The 15,994-nt window shown below is 41.5% G+C and overlaps 1 protein-coding gene across 7 annotated transcripts in view; it reads right to left on the reverse strand.

Annotated features, from left to right (window-relative positions):
* Positions 1-15,664, reverse strand: part of atp11c (ATPase phospholipid transporting 11C (ATP11C blood group)) — a 39,426-nt gene extending 23,762 nt beyond the window's left edge. For 4 of the 7 annotated variants that reach the window (XM_010736592.3, XM_010736593.3, XM_010736591.3 and 1 more), the window contains exons 1-2: positions 14,973-15,663; positions 554-673 (exon numbers count right to left, since the gene is read on the reverse strand). In XM_010736592.3, coding sequence (XP_010734894.1) covers positions 554-673; positions 14,973-14,999 — 147 coding nt within the window. In that variant the 5' untranslated portion in view covers positions 15,000-15,663. Of the gene's footprint in view, positions 1-553; positions 674-14,972 lie in introns of all 7 variants that reach the window. The other 3 variants (XM_019256772.2, XM_019256781.2, XM_019256786.2) reach the window with 1 other exon arrangement.
* Between the last annotated feature and the right edge of the window lie 330 nt (positions 15,665-15,994).

The following is a 15,994-nucleotide window of genomic DNA, read 5'->3' on the forward strand; positions in this document are numbered from 1 at the left end:
ACTACAGCCGGGGTAATTAAAGGCTGTTTACCCTGACATACTGGCAGAAGCCAATTGATTGGCCCATCCTCACTGGGACCCTCTGCACCACTATAAATCCAACTGGCTGTCTCACTCTCCTCCTTCTCCTCATCACTTTCACCCTTCATATCCATATGCCAAACTGCCTGAGCCTGCAGCTGACACAGGACTGAGGGGTGAGATTTAGTGAGTAGGTGGGCAGGAGTGTAGTTTATCCAAGCCCAGGGGAAACCAAAAGGAACTGCCCACCCTGTCGGTACGTTAATAGAAGCCATGTATTTCACTGCCACAACCAGTGCTCCCCTGACAGACAAATAATCGCCTTCCTTTGGGAGTGAAGACGAGCAAGTGAAGAGGCAGTGGGAGGAGGAATAACGAAAGAAGGACATAGGAATGGCTCAGAGTGTTCAATTTTGTATTCCAAGTGTTAGATAAGAGAAAAGAAAATGCCTGTAGGCAGGTGAAACCTAATACGCTAAGGAGCCAAGACACAAACTGAGCATTGACATGAGCATGTGAGTGCATTTCTTACCTTGGAGGACACAATCCTGTTATCACAGAACTTGGGTGGTATGAAAGCCTCAGTGGTGGAACACGACCGATGACCAACATAGATAGTCCTACTGTCTACTCTTCTCTCATCACCGCCGAGCTACAGGAGGACACAGCAGAGGGGGGGGTAGAGATGAGAAGACATAACGTTAAAAATAAATAAGTAAATAAATAAAGAGAGGACATGTTAATAATTTAAGCTACCTACCTTCACTTAAACAGAGTTTAGACATTAAACCAACCAAACAATAAAATGTGTATCATACAACGAACAAGAACTGAAAGTAGGCCAAAGTTTGACCAACAAACCGAGGAGGGGTGCAAAATAAATGAATACAAAAGAGTTGTTTAATGGTGCATTGTTTTTTTTCCCCAGATGTAGTAAATCCACAACGATCGCAAAACCATTTGTTGTGGCCATAAAACATTTCACAGTTCGATGAGGTCTAAATTCCATCCACAGGTCAAGAATTAAGAGATTAGAATTTCTACTGTGGTGCAGAAAATTAAAAAGACTTACAAAGCACTCCAGCGGAAAACTGTTGAACACAAGCCAATAACTCAGAGAAGGGACAAAGAAAAGTATGACACGGGTCAATGGGGCCAAAATGGTGATTGTGCAAGGTCTATAACTTAATTTCTTTCTCTCCCAGGTGGCCACTCATCGATAATAAACGAGTAACAAATGAGGGCAGCCGGGAGAAAAATGCTGTGCACAGATTTATGGGTCGAGCAACCTTGTCGTGGTACAGATGGTAGGGTGATATGTGCTCGCACACACTAGCCTGATGTTTGAAAGAGGACTGACTTTAAGAAACAGGTCAGGAGCCAGAAACACATCGGACTCTTCTTAATGTGAGTCGGCTGGGGCATTCCTCTTCCATAAAAGGCAGGAAGGATGAATTACCGAGGAAGGCACAGTCGCCAGGTCATTGTTTTAACGTCACTTTGCAGGCTTATGTAAATCTCACAGACAATAGTATGAATGATGACCTAAAAAGGAACTAAGGAAAGTGCCAGGTAGAACGTTTGCCTTTTTGAGTTTAAAATCAGTTTTTGTCACACTGTGTGGAACTGGTTAGATTCATTCTTCTGTGTGTGAAGTACAGTAGCCTCAAACTAAGTAACCTGTTAACTTAAGACATGCATACATATTTGTTCAGGCTTGTAAATACTGAATTATAATGTTCCAGAAAAAGGTTATCAAGCTGCATTGTTCCTTTTTTATAAAGCAGTGGATAGAAATGGATATAATGTGGATCAGTCATGTCTGAACAAGGCTGAGTCTGTTTAATAAAAGGGCAGTAGCAATTCAGATCAACCACTGTATCATATTAGTGCATCACTACCATTAAAAATCACTGCCATCAAATGGGGTCTTGAATGAATCTCAACTGAGCAAACACCAAATGTTTCTGTCCTGAAGAGTGAAGCCTAGAAAACTACACCAGTCTCTCAAACGCCTCCGTTTCTTTCTGGTCTAAAGTGGACAGCTACAACAACAAAACCAGTGTACTAGATCAGCCAGAGCTGCTACACCCATATTTGCTTCCACCTCCTCTATCTTTCTTATCGTCTAGCATGTTCCTTATCTCACCATGGATGGCGAGATAAAGGGTACACTAACTGATCAGTCAATAAACACTGAGATGGATAAGCTGTTGACTATTTTAAGTACAAAATCGAGTATTCGTCTGTCGACTATTACTCATCACTTAGGCAGGAAAGTAGGGTTATTAAAAAAAACTTTCCAGAAAAGTTAGGAGTTAGTGTGAAATGTAAATTAAAACAGAATGCATCAAATTCAGAATGAGTGTACACAGGTTTATCAGTTTGAACATTAAATGTCTTTATTAGTTGAAAATGATTTTGCACTGCATTTGTACCAACCTACATTGTACAAATTATTCAGACGTATTACACTGAAAATTCCCACCCTACATACCTACACCTGATTGTTCTATTGATATATTTATATGGTGCACTTTCATATGATGTGTAAATTTTGAATGGAAGATTTAAGTTGACAATATTTAAATGGCTATCAAATAAGTCAATGGTTTAAGCAGCATCAAAATGAGTTGTGCATGCTCCAAACTATCCATTCTTTTCTGCTCCAACAGTTTGAAAGACCCACCAGTTCTTAAATGTAGTTGTGCTCTCAGCTCAAGAACAGGGAGTGCAGATATAAGTGTATTAGGTACACATTTATGCAGGCAGGGCATCTGTTGTATGTCAAATAAAGGTCAGAAACATGTGCATTGAGGGGACAGATAACCATAAACATCAGATCTTGGGCAAGTGCCAGGTGTGAATTATGGCTACCTGGACAGCGAGCAGCACAAAGTCTGTTGATGATAAGAAACGAGATCTTAGAAAAGCCTCAAAATTGAAAGCCTAATTTAAGCATGTAAGGACAAAACACAACCTAAATAACTCCATTTCATTAATGGTCAACACAAAGGCTAAATCTTGAAATATTTCCTGTTGTCCCTCCAGTCCAGACTAAAGAAAGGAACCAGCAGGCCTACATAGTGCTCCCTTATGCATGAGCAGCCATGTTCACACCTCAGTATGGCGGTCAAATCTACCATCCCTTCGCCGCTCAGCACACACTGACACCCCTTCAGGAAGACCGGACGGACCTGGCTGCCAGGGAATGAAGGGAGAGAGGAAGAGAGCGAGTGGGAGGAAGAAAGAGTGTGAGAGAAAGGAAGTACAACAGGATCCAAGGACACAAGCACATCCAGGTTTTTCAATATCAAACAACCACCAGCCACCAGGGAGGAGCAGTACGCCAAGAACACCCTCATGGACTACCTCGTTCATTTGTTTGAATCAGATGCAGTGTTTCTGGCAGTTATGCTTCCTCTGTGTACTCTGCAAAATGCCATCTACAAATGTAATAGCAGCATTTCAGATATGCAATTCTGCGAACACCTAATATAACATTAGAAAGCAATGTAGGACCAGAAAAAAAAAGCAATCACGTACAAAGGGCTGCGCAGACAAAACATAAAATGCAAGTAAGGAACAATTTACAAACCAAATTAGCCTCACGTCAAAGGACTCTGCGAAGGGCTCTGGCTTGTACTTTACAGGGTTACAGGTCAGACAGTCAACAGTATTTGGCTGACTTCAACTAATGCCAATCTTTCACCAGTGCCTATCTCTTTAGGACTCATTTTGCATAAGGTCACAGGGCTATCAGATAAATAAACACTCGTTTTCATGAGCAACATCCTATATAAGCAAGCTTTGTGCCTCAGAGATTATTCTCAAAAAGAAATGTTGGCACCTACATAACAACATAATTCACGTTGAAAATGAGATTCTATATAAAAAGAGGAAGTAGTCCATGACACGAGGAACTAAAGAAAAAGGAACTATTGAATGGGCATTAATTTAATGGCTATAAAATTCAATAAGGGTCAGATCATGAGGTCCACTTCATTTTTGAGCGGTTACGTGATCATAATGCTCATCTACAAAACAGCAAGTCCACACAAGAAATGCTAATGTGAGAAAAAATAAAAACTGATTGCATTATCTTTGCCTCATTGCCAAAGGTCAAATAGAGCCATTCAATGCCAATGATGTTAGCAAGTAAAGCAAAAGTGGCCAAGAGTCAAGTGCCAGTATGTCAATACCAAACAGTGGATTCATTCTTGATGAAAAAAGCATCCGCTACAAAACGTGAACAAAAATCAATAAAGCAAACATCCGATGCTCAATTGAGCTGAGATCTAATTGCTCAGTAAGAAATAAATAGTGCATTAGAGAATTGAGTGAGCCTGAAACTTTACATTAAATTATGCTCTAAATTAAATTATGCACACATTGTGAAACGAGCACAGGCTGGAACAGAGGGGGAAAGGTGCATCACTGAGAGCAGGGGGAATATAAGACTGCATTCAGCCACTGCCAAACTCCCAATGAGGACTCTGGTCTGATGACAGTGCGTCCTGTCACACCATCTCACTATTCAGTGGCTATCCGGCTTTGTCACAATCTGCATGCTGTTAGTTCAGCAGACACACTGGATAACCAGAAAATTACAAGGCCATGTACACTGTAATACAATCCATCGCAACAGCAACTTCCTGGCAGTACACTTATTCTGAAACTTTTTCAATTAGCATGTTTAACTGCAACTGACACTACCGGAGGTGTTGATTCAACTCTGGTCATTTCTGGTGCTGTTGTCTGCGGTGTAGAATGCACTGTAACACCTCTAAAAGAATAATGAGGTCTACAAACAACTACAAACAATAAAATATAACAATACTACAATTCATATTTACTGAATAATGCATTTAACGGCATGATATTGTGCAGGTGTTTGTAGTTTTCTGTTCAGTTGATGTAAACAGCCTGAAACGTCTTCAGATATATTAAATATAATTTGTTTATAGTTATAAGTTATAACTGAGCTGAAATCAGAAAACTTGACAATTTAACTTGAATACTATCCAATTAATCGACTAATTGTTGCAGCTCCACTGTTTTATTTGAGCAACAATCTAAAAAACAAAAAACAAATATATTGTGTGTACAAAGATATAAAATAGAGAAAAGCATTTGATATCGGCTATTTCCTTAAAGAATGATGTAACAAATATCAAATTAGTTGTCAGATAATTTGATCTTATTTAATGACTCTAATCTAATGATTGCCTCAATTCTTCCACTATTATCGTAACTAGATTTACCATTTGAAGACTCATTCAAGAGGCATTTTTCAGTTCTGCTGATTTTGGATTGGTCATATAACATTATGTATGACCCTCAGGTGACACCAACATGTGATTCACACAAGATCAAAAACAGCACGTCCAGTTTTCTTAGACCCTATTCATTGACGTAAACATGTTTCCATTTATGGTCATCTACAGTCTGTGAGAGAGCATACAATAAGTGGTTCTGTCTCTCAGGATTGCAAATCGCTTGCATCTTTAGTTGGCGTCAAGGCTATCTGAAGCGTGGCTCTTGCAGTTCACATGTGTACCTCCTGAAGTTAATCTGACGTAGAAGTATCTCTGAGCAAACAGCAAATAAAGAGGATACCATGATATGTAGAGGAAAAAAGGCAAGTGACAGCCGGTGTGACAATGGCACAGTGAGTATTATTTACCCTGACACAAACAGGTTTTTTGGTCAAACTAAATCGATGACGTAACTTTTTCTTACAAGTGCTTAAGTAAATTGAAAAAACGGCGAACAAAAAAAAAAAATAGAGTATGTTAAGCTTTGTTCTGATCAGTCTGCTCTTGCGGTTTGGTATCAGGGAGAGCTAAACACCAAGCCCATTCAGTACAGAATGCAGGAGCTGTGCCATTAAGCTTAAAAAAATCCACTTAGAAAATCTACTTAAACACATTTAATGAGGCGTGAGGGAGCTGCGTGAAGAACAGAAAGCACCGGGGACCGATGCTTGTATTCCTTTATGTCCTGCAAGTGTACTAATAACACTGCACTACAGTGTGAATGAGGTATTCCTTGTTAAGTTCAAGTTCCCATTTGATCGTAGTATCCATTTCATGTGATTTTCTGGGAGAACCAAGCTGCCTACTGTCTTAATTTCTACAGCAAATGAGAAAAGCGGGGCGTGTGTGTGTGCGTGTTTGAGAGAGAAAGACAGAGAGAGACGGGCAGAGAGAGAGAGAGAGAGAGAGAGAGAGAGAGAGAGAGAGAGAGAGAGAGAGAGAGAGAGGCTGAGTCCTTTTATCATATTCAACATCTGCATCTTATCGGGTTTTATGATGCTGCTCTCAGCTTAAGTGGATTCATCACAGGTCAACTGTATCTGCTGCTTTATGCAATTCCTATTAGCAGTTCTCTTTCATAGCATTTGTTTCGTGTCTCACTATGGGATCGCCTCCTGTGTGTCCTCATCAGAAGCTAACATAACATTATGCCAGCCCTAACTGGATGACATTTCTAACATCTATATCAGGAAGGGATGTGACCCTCCGCAAGCCTCCTATGGTGATATGATGTTAGCTGCCCTCACAAACCACTTCTCACTTCTCACAGACGCCTGTCGACATCTGTTATAGAGTAATAAGCTAAACTGTCCACAGAAGTGCACAACTTGGTCACTGCTTCAGTCTGCACCCTAAACCAGCTTTTATCCTGAAAGTTATAGGCTTATGCTCCTTTCTCATCTGAGGAGCACAGACAGTATGTGTCCAGTCCATGCATGGTTTTAGACAGAGTCAAGTTATTTGTCTTGGGCAAAACCACACATGGGAAAGGGATATTGCACGTGTTTATGCCAGCAAGGACCTTATTTCACCAGGGGTCTAGCAACTTCTTGTGCAGCTGCATGCTGGGCCTCACCCAAAACATTTGCTAGATTTTTATAGGTTGGATGTCACAGCACCCTTTGAAATTATTTTGAATGGCAACTGACACTGTATAAAGCCTATGACAGTTGTCCCTCACTATAACGCGGTTCACCTTTCGCAGCCTCGCTGTTACGCGGATTTTTTTAGTGTAATTTTTCATGCTTTTTTTTACAGCGTACTGTACAGTACGAACGTGCATTGCGTTCGTCGTCCTGATTAGCTAAGGGAGTACTGTACAAAATGCGTTCGGCTAGTCAGATTTACATAAATGTTCAATCACTAGCAGTGTGACTCTGAAGTGCTGTATGTTTGCAGTCAGAGGAACTGTGAAATACGCGTGAGTTACTGGTAATAATTTCTTATGTGTCAAACCTCGTAGATTGATCATTAAAAATAAATTTGTTAAAAATGTTTAGGCTTGAAAACAGGTTTTGATCTTTGGTTTCATTTACTACTTATTTTTGTTAAATCTGCGAAAGTTTGAACTTTTGAATGAAGAATGTTTAAATAAGAGAGAAATGTGAGAAAATGTTAATGCCTGTCTGAGAAAAGTGTATAAAAGTGTGTGGTTAGGGGTTTTACGGCCTTAAAACACATATAATAATTGTAAAAAATAAAGATGATTACTTTGCAGATTTCGTCTATTGCGGGTTATTTTTAGAACGTATCCCCCGCGATAAGCGAGGGACCACTGTATATATGACATAGATGTTACTAGTGCCAGCGAGTTAGGGCTGGGGTAATGTTATTTGAGCTTCTGATGAGGTCAAGCAGGAGGTGTTCTCATAGTGAGACACTCACACATGCTAATCAGAGAACTGGGGGTTACATTAATAACTAAGGGTTTCCCCTCTCACAACAAGCAGTAAGAGAAACCTTAACAGGTAAAGTCCCTAGAGAAGATCTATGACATTAGAGTAAACCGAGACGTAAACATCAAACAGTATATTGAGAGTAATGGAATGAATAAATGCCAGAGCAAATGTCTAACCTCCAGTAAACAGTTTCAAGAAATGTTGATGACAACAGTAAAAACAGCCTAACTGCAACATAAAGTTGCTATTATGACAGGCTGAATAGAGCTGAGTGATGAGTGTTTGAATGTGAGGGGAAAGATGCATGCGTTGAGTCACTGCAGTACTCTATCTGGCACTCGCCTTCCTTTCATTCCCTCCGTCTTTCTTGTCAGCCCACTTGCCTGTCTTCTTCCAGCATGCTCACTCTGTCTCACTAATTGTAACTCTCTCAGTTTTGATTACACATCCAAGTGCTCATTGTCTAGGCGGCAGAGAATTTACAGAGGCTACATAATCTTTTGAAGAAAATTCAACAAAAAGACGCATTAACATCAAGCAACAACTAAAAGTTTGTCGCTACAATGACCTTAAGAAGTATTCACACCCCTTTGTTTCATTTAAAGCAAGCAACAAACGAGCTCTTCGTGAAGATGTTTCAGACGCACTGATATGTTTTTTGTTTTAAAATCATTTCTAATCAAAGAAAATCTCATTTATTATAATTTAACCAGCTTACTGCATTTAATATGACCAAATTGTCTCACCAGAGAGCAATGGTAAACATTTCATATCACTAATTATACTGTGTCGTTAGGTTAGAGTGAAACTTTTCGGTATTTTCTTTTCCAGCTTTAGTCTTCCCTCTAAATCTCCAAATATCTAAGAGAGCACATCATTATTAGTACATCATAAAATCGTTTTATTGGGTATGGTGGCTAGAGCGTTTGTCCATACTTTGAGGTTAACAAATTAAGTAAAAGCAGAGCAAAGTGAAACTATAACAGAAGTTACCTCCATCATGGGTTCACCAGCACTTGGCATAGTCTACAGACCCCACATGAGGGGCCACACTCTCCTCTGTCCGCTGTTTGCACACAGTGATGAATAGTGCCACAGAGAAATGGTAGTCCAACTTGAACTGAGGGCTGATCCTAAGGAGCTGTTGTGGATAGGCAAAGGCTCATTGTTCTACTAGCATCCCTGCAGCTGTACGAGACACAGAGTGTACTGTACCATGGGCTGGTACTGGCCTACATTACACTGTGTCCCTCGACAATGGGGAGGAGGGGAAACTCATCTAGACCTTGCACTGGGAGCTGCTTCCTCAATCATTAGGTGGCATCAAAAAACCACAGACAGCTTTTGTGCCATCTCGACTTGAAATGCCTATGATCTGCTGAACTCTTAGACATGAAAATATCTAAAAGCCAATGGAATCTTGTAGCTAGATAACAGGTGGCCATGAGATTAAAATGAACCACTCATAGATTTCTGTCAGTGTACAGTGAACTATGCAAGTCACTGGTAGGAAATTTTTGAGCACTGTGGCTTGGTCAAACACGAAAAAAATGGCCACAGACGTTACAACAGGAAATGCATAATCAAGTCTCACTATGCTGACAGAGGTCTGTGAACATTTGTGTATCCGACACACCCGGTTCCTCAAAACTGAACCTTACACAGACTAAATAGAAGACATGAATGTAGCCACAATAAATGTGGGAACATGTTTTACAGTCACTCTGCAAGTTATTTTTTAACTGGTTTATAGTTTTAAAGCATTAATTTACTGAGGCTTTGGTTTGAGATTACATGTTATTCCATCCTCCCCATCTTGAACTTTGTCCCATATCATTTCTACCATCTTCAAGACAATTTACTGTAGCTCAGTAAGTCCTGGTGAGAGTGACAAAAGCAAATAGGGTTCTTAGGGAGACAACCACCACACTTGTGTGTTTTAAGACCAGAAGAAAGGGAGCACATGTTTGAGCAGCAGCCTAGTCACACTTTAATCTATAATTAAAGAGAATTTAAAGTAGTGTAGCCATAAATGGATGGTATGGTTTTCCAGCCAACTGCACATACCCCTCTGTACTGTGCATGTGCACGACAAATCACCACCATTCATCTACTTAGATGAAGGTGCTCGATCCAGCTGCTTTTTCTACATGGTGTACAGATTGTAACTTAACTAAACCGCACAACACTGCAATGGATTTCATTCCCACCACATCTGGCGGAGAGCCACGCAATACCAACAAAAAGGCATTTACAGTACACTCTAATGCTGACAAGCTTAAAAATCTCCATCTCAGCTACAGCCCTACTGATGACATTATCTTTAATAATGTACCAGGCTACGCTGGCTGTAATTGCTATTCAATTAATTATCCTTAGACACTGCATAGGGGGGGTAACGAGACTAATGACAAAAAAAAAAAAATCAATGTGGCTCTTTCCTTCGTCTGCTCAAAGGGCATGGTTGATTTGGGTTTGGGATTCCTCATCAAGCGTTTCCTCCCACTGAACTGTGACCACTTTTAAAAGACTCATTTTTCTCCCAGTGACTGAGAAATAGCGCCTGTCTAGCAGGGAGTTTGCCGTGGAGATAATAATTGTAGGCTGTTGGTTAACCCAGGTGTTCACGCGAGCATGAATGGGAGGTGGGCATGATCGTATGTCTTCCAGTGCTCGTTAAATGCTCACATGGACTTTGCTGTTCCTATTCTCTGTGGACGCCGGTACCCTATCATTTCAGGTGACATGAATGAAATCCTGGGATGACGAAACATCACGTGCTGGCGTTTCTCCTTCTTCTTCCATGCTCAGACACAGACAGTGAGACATACACACAGACCAAAAAAAAAAAATAAATAAACATCCCCCCCCTCCGACACATCTCAACATTCTCTTCACATCTCACTGCGAATGCTGTCTGGGTAATGCTAGAGCTGGAGCATGGCACAGAAAATCTCTGGATGAGCCTTTATACATATATGGATGATGAGGACGCATTTTGAGTGCTGCTAGCCTGGCATAGATACGTGGGTCAGGGAAGGGAGGAGCGATGTGAGGAGAATTCAAAATAAATGAAGCAACCTGAATAATTTAAAGCTACAAACTGAGAATTGAGCCTGGCTTTTAAAAAAGAAGTGGAAAATTGACGGAAAAAGCCATCCGTGGTTCCCTTGCATCCAACCTGACCCGTCCACACCAATGTTACCCACTACAGGAAGCCTGAAAAGGTCTGTCCATTACGTGGAGAAAGAGATGTGAGAGGTGCAAGGCTACAGGTCCGCCCCCTGTTTTCACTCCAGCACATTCAGGTTTGAGTCACGCAGGGCTTTTCATGCTCCCCTACTATATTTCATCAGCCCGCTATCCCACAGCCCAACGTTTATTCCTTCACACCGACTCCCTCCTCACACTAAATATATTTATTATCCTGCTGTGTGTTGCAGATGAGCCCCCTTGGCTGGGTTTCCATTACTGGGCGGAATGCAGGAGACCAGACGAAGAGAGAGGAAGGAAGAGAAAGAAATCAGAGTAAGCAATTCTGTTCGCCAGCCGCTTCGCATTGTAAGACTAATGGCGGCAAAACTGAGCACGACTCTAATCAATATGCATCTCTCCTAATCAAACAGAGCAGATAAATCAAACGGACCTACATGTCTTGTATAGTCGATGGCCTTCAGATGTACTCTTGCCCTAATCCAAAACACGACAACTCTGTTTTCAAGGACTCTTGTACCTCATCAGTTAATAAAAGCCTCTAATATGTCCACAACAGGTGCTACAGTACTAGCAGCTCACAGACGTGAGTATATAAAAGCAAGACTGACCTGAATGCAAAATAGCTGAGCATTCTGAAGCGCAGCAGGTAATGCAGCAAAACCAAAATAAAGCATGAGCTACATTTAACATTACTGAGTGCTTATAACGTTGGAAATTAGACTCATTACTCCGATACTTCCTAACATGTGCTCTTTTATTGCTGAATGAAACATTAGCCTCCCCTGGGAAGTCTGTTTACGTTAGCAAAATATGTTTACACAAAGTCACCTTATCGTGCAGGTGTGTGCACGGTTAGTTAGCATACAGGTTTGTGTATATTGCTGACCTGAGAAACAGGTTTACACATAGGGAACTCCAGAAGCATTTGACATGCAATCCTTCACACATACCAGCATCTCCTGCCAGGTAGGAGGAATGCTTACTAGTGCCTGGGTCACAGACAAGTAGAGACAGATATCTGAGAGTAGTAGGCCTTGGTGCATGGATGCCTGGACTGTGAGAGAGAGAGAGAGACGGAGAGGAGCGCGGAAGGTTGAGGGATGAAGGGGAAGCCCTACTGTGAAAGAGGGGGATCAAAGTGGTGCTGCATCCTGAGCAGACTTGCGTCCTTCAAATCTAAATCAGGCCACAAGAAAAACACTCAAAGCACGTAGCTTCAAAAGGCAGATATTCGCTGCTATAGAAATGAACTGTGTAAATGCCATGACAACAGAGGAGTGCAATCTGTAGGCTCAAATTTCTTCACAATGCTTTGATAAGAACACATTGCCGCATGTTATTTTAAAATGCTACCGACACTAAACATATTACGATATGTCATGTGATCTACAGTTTGTGCCTAAATAACCCAAAGAGGCCATTACAGGTGAAGATTTGGATGGGTATGTTTACACATTATGGCAGAAACGGGATAGATTATTTATAACTACGTCTATAATCACGTGAAAATAAGAATTTTTTGCTATTGTTACCTTTGAGCCTTTTATACAAATGCTGCAGGTCCATGTTTTTGACTGTACAAACCAAACACTGACTTTATGTAGGGCTTTTCTCTGGACAACGTAGTTTCTCTTTCTCACGAAGGAGAGGAAGAGGCGAGGGGGTTGCTATCGGCAATAAGACGACTAGATGTCACTGACTGGTCCTTTAAAATGCAATCCTTATTTCTGGCATATGAAAAAAAAAAAAACAACCTTCACTTCACACAGGAAATGTGAATAACAAACATCAAACAGTCCAGGCGGTCAATCCTTTTCTCAATTTATGATTTTGTCTATAAAATATCAGAAAACAGAAAAAGTCTGACGACCTGTTTACTATCACGTACGACAAATAAAAACCAAAAATCTTCACAAACAGGGAGCTGAAACTAGAGAATGGTTGACATTTAAAGTAAATAACTGTTTCAACACTAAGTTCTATTTTTACATAATCCAAACACAAAGCATTTTTGTTGGTAACAGTGTGAGCATTTCCTGCCTTTGTGCGCAGTGTAAGAGCACCTGTGGAGCTTCAAACAGGACATGGGACACTACTGAGCAGTAGTCGTGTTTGTACAGTACAAGAGTCAAAATATAAATCAGAACATTCGCACGTGTGGTTTTTTCATCGAGCTAGCGAGTGGGAGGATGCCTACTGGTTACCATGGTGCAAAAAAAAGATGCTAAGGTGCAGCCTAGGTGATGGTGTTTTCATGTGACTGTGATATTCTCCTTGTAGTCAAGGCAGGGAGCTCCCACAATGAATACTATCACATTTCCACCAGGCTCCACCTCTCGCAGATCACACTGCTGCCTTCGAGGGCTTGAACGAACATCAAAGGCAACTGTGTGATTTTGCATTCCTGTCAGAGCTTTACAACCAATGGAGTGTCCCCCCCCCTGATGAAAAAAGCCCAGCCCCATTCATTCCCATAGCCATCTTTAATGATTTTCCAAATAAACACTCACGGTTTAGTGGTACAGTGCACCATAGTGGAAGAGTCAAGTGAGACACATGTCTCCTCCTCAGCGCATTTTGGTACGAGCAACCCCCCCTCCTCTCTCTCTCTCTCTCTCTCACACGCTCTCTCTCTTCATGATGCACATGTATCTCCCATGGGCAAAGGGGAGGGTGGTGTGAATCAGGAGGCAGAGAGCCAGAGCCTGAGATAACGGCGATGTGTGCATCAATGACAGTGTGGCTGGCTGCTCCGCACAAAATATTATTTACAGCTCACACTGAAGAGAAATTACAGCAGCAATCCTCTCCAGAAGCAGGAAAATCAGCTGACCTGGCAACACTTAGAGAGAGGCCAGGAGGAGGGTCAGGCACTATAATTATTATATTGCTTCCCCTTATTCACTGTCGGTATCTATACTGCTCACATAGCCCGGGGGGGGATTCAAACCACTGGTGACAACAGGTTACTGGTGCATAAGAGGATGATAAAGAGGCAGTAAAGGCGGTTTAGCATTTATAAACCTGGCCTCGCGGACAGTTACTCCACTTTCAACTAGCCCACTCTTGACTGATTAACATACCGAGGAAGGGCAGTGAAACCAGTGGATGAACTTTAAAAAGGGTAAGCATTAAATTGACCAATCGTGAAATATGATGTCAAAGCAGTTCATGCTGGCAGTATACCAACTTCTTGTAGTGAACAAATGCAGTGGCTGGACAAAGAAACATTACAGCATGAGGGGGGGGAAACTACTATGAGGCATCCTCAGGAGGGCTGCATAAGGGTAAAAAAAGGATAATCAGATTTAAGAAGCTAGATCCAGTGAAATATTAAAAAACTGATTGATTTTTCTGCTGACCACGAAGACTACGGGGACATATCTTTTTGATGCAAAGTCTTTGTGCCTATAAATAGAGTGCATATTTATTTTTAGCCCTTCAGACCCCAGAGGAAAGCTGCACACCTCTCTGGAGGCAAGTGGATGCTCTCTTCATTTAGCTTTTTGTTAAAAAGGTTATACTACGTTTCCACTGTACTTTAGGTTGTTAACAAGATCACACAGCAGAAAGCAAGTATGTGATATATATATATATATATATGAAGAAATGCCCGTATGTAACCTGGAAGTGTAGTTCAGTGAGTGAGTTAACTCGCAGCACATCTGTCGTGACTTCCTGGCTGAGAACAACTTACCCAACTAGCAGTGAGCTAACAGGGCTGGCACAACAAAACAAAACAAAACAAAAAAATAATAATAAAGCAATGAAGTGAGACAACAGCTGTGTCTGTGCTGTCAGCAGTGTGGAGTAACAGTTTGCTCAGAGCTAGGTGGTTTCTCAAGCTACGAGAGAGAGAGAGAGAGAGAGAGAGGGGAAAAGGAAACGAGTGTAGATGCCAGCTTACATTCTTTCAGGGTATAATCACAGCAGTTAAAGGCTAGCAGGCTAACAATATATGTGTGTGTGTGTGTGTGTGTGTGTGTGTGTGTGTGTGTGAGGTGACAGGCACACATACCAAACGGTTCAATCTCCTCCGTAGCATCTTCTTGTTTTTGTTTTTTTCTTCTTCAATGCTGATGAACTCTTCCGATTCAACAGACGCCTCCTCCCCCGGGCTCCGCTTCAGCTTTCTCCGGGGAATAACTTTACATGTATGTGTTAGTTGAGCCGCTAGCTCCTTTAGCTATCTACTCTCTACTCTAACGTTAGTTCTAGCTATATGAAATGCCGCAGCGACGCTACATCGTTTCCATTTTGTGGTTTGATTTCGGGATCTTCGCACCATTCGCATTCTCACCCCCCTCTGAATATTTTCCGCGTTGCGGTGTTACTAGTGGCGCTTCCCTCTGCTCAAGCCTGAAACAGTCCCTGACATTTCTCTCCGTGCCCTGTTGCTGCTTAGACTCGTACAAACCATTTGTGGCTCCCACGCCTGCCTTTGCGATGACTCAAAAACTGAACCGGCGCACACCAACAACTTCACTTCTCTGCTCCTATCCCCGCGCACAGCTCTCCTCACCTCGCCTGTCAAACATTTTTTTTTTTTTTTTTTTTTTTTTTTTTTTTTTTCTTACTCCCGCAAACCCGCAGCAACCCACAAACGTTCCCACGTTCACAAGCTCCACCCGGCGAAGGTGCGGCGACTTTCGCTCACGCTGGATTCTGGGTAATGTGGTCTCAAGTTGAAACTACAATCTTTCCCTATTTCCCCCCCCCCCTTTCCTGCATGTTGTGTGGAAGAGATTAGCATGAGAGTGGTGGCAGTTTGTTATTGTACTTTAGGGATCATTGAGCACTGAGTGGAAGCCTCATATACATTTGTGCTCTGGAGGGATTTTCCAGCATGACAGCTCATTTCTTATAATGGAATGATGGATAATAAGCTTTAGGTGGATAATGTACAAATATCTCAGCACAACCCCAAGAGGCAGCTATATATAATAATATATAGCAACAGGTAATCTGTAAACTACTTATGTAAAAAGCTTATGAAATTGATATACGATAAACTAAGCTAATAGATTTCTCACTATTATT

The sequence above is a fragment of the Larimichthys crocea genome, chromosome I (genome assembly GCF_000972845.2).
Source record: "Larimichthys crocea isolate SSNF chromosome I, L_crocea_2.0, whole genome shotgun sequence".
Taxonomy (NCBI): Eukaryota; Metazoa; Chordata; class Actinopteri; family Sciaenidae; genus Larimichthys; species Larimichthys crocea.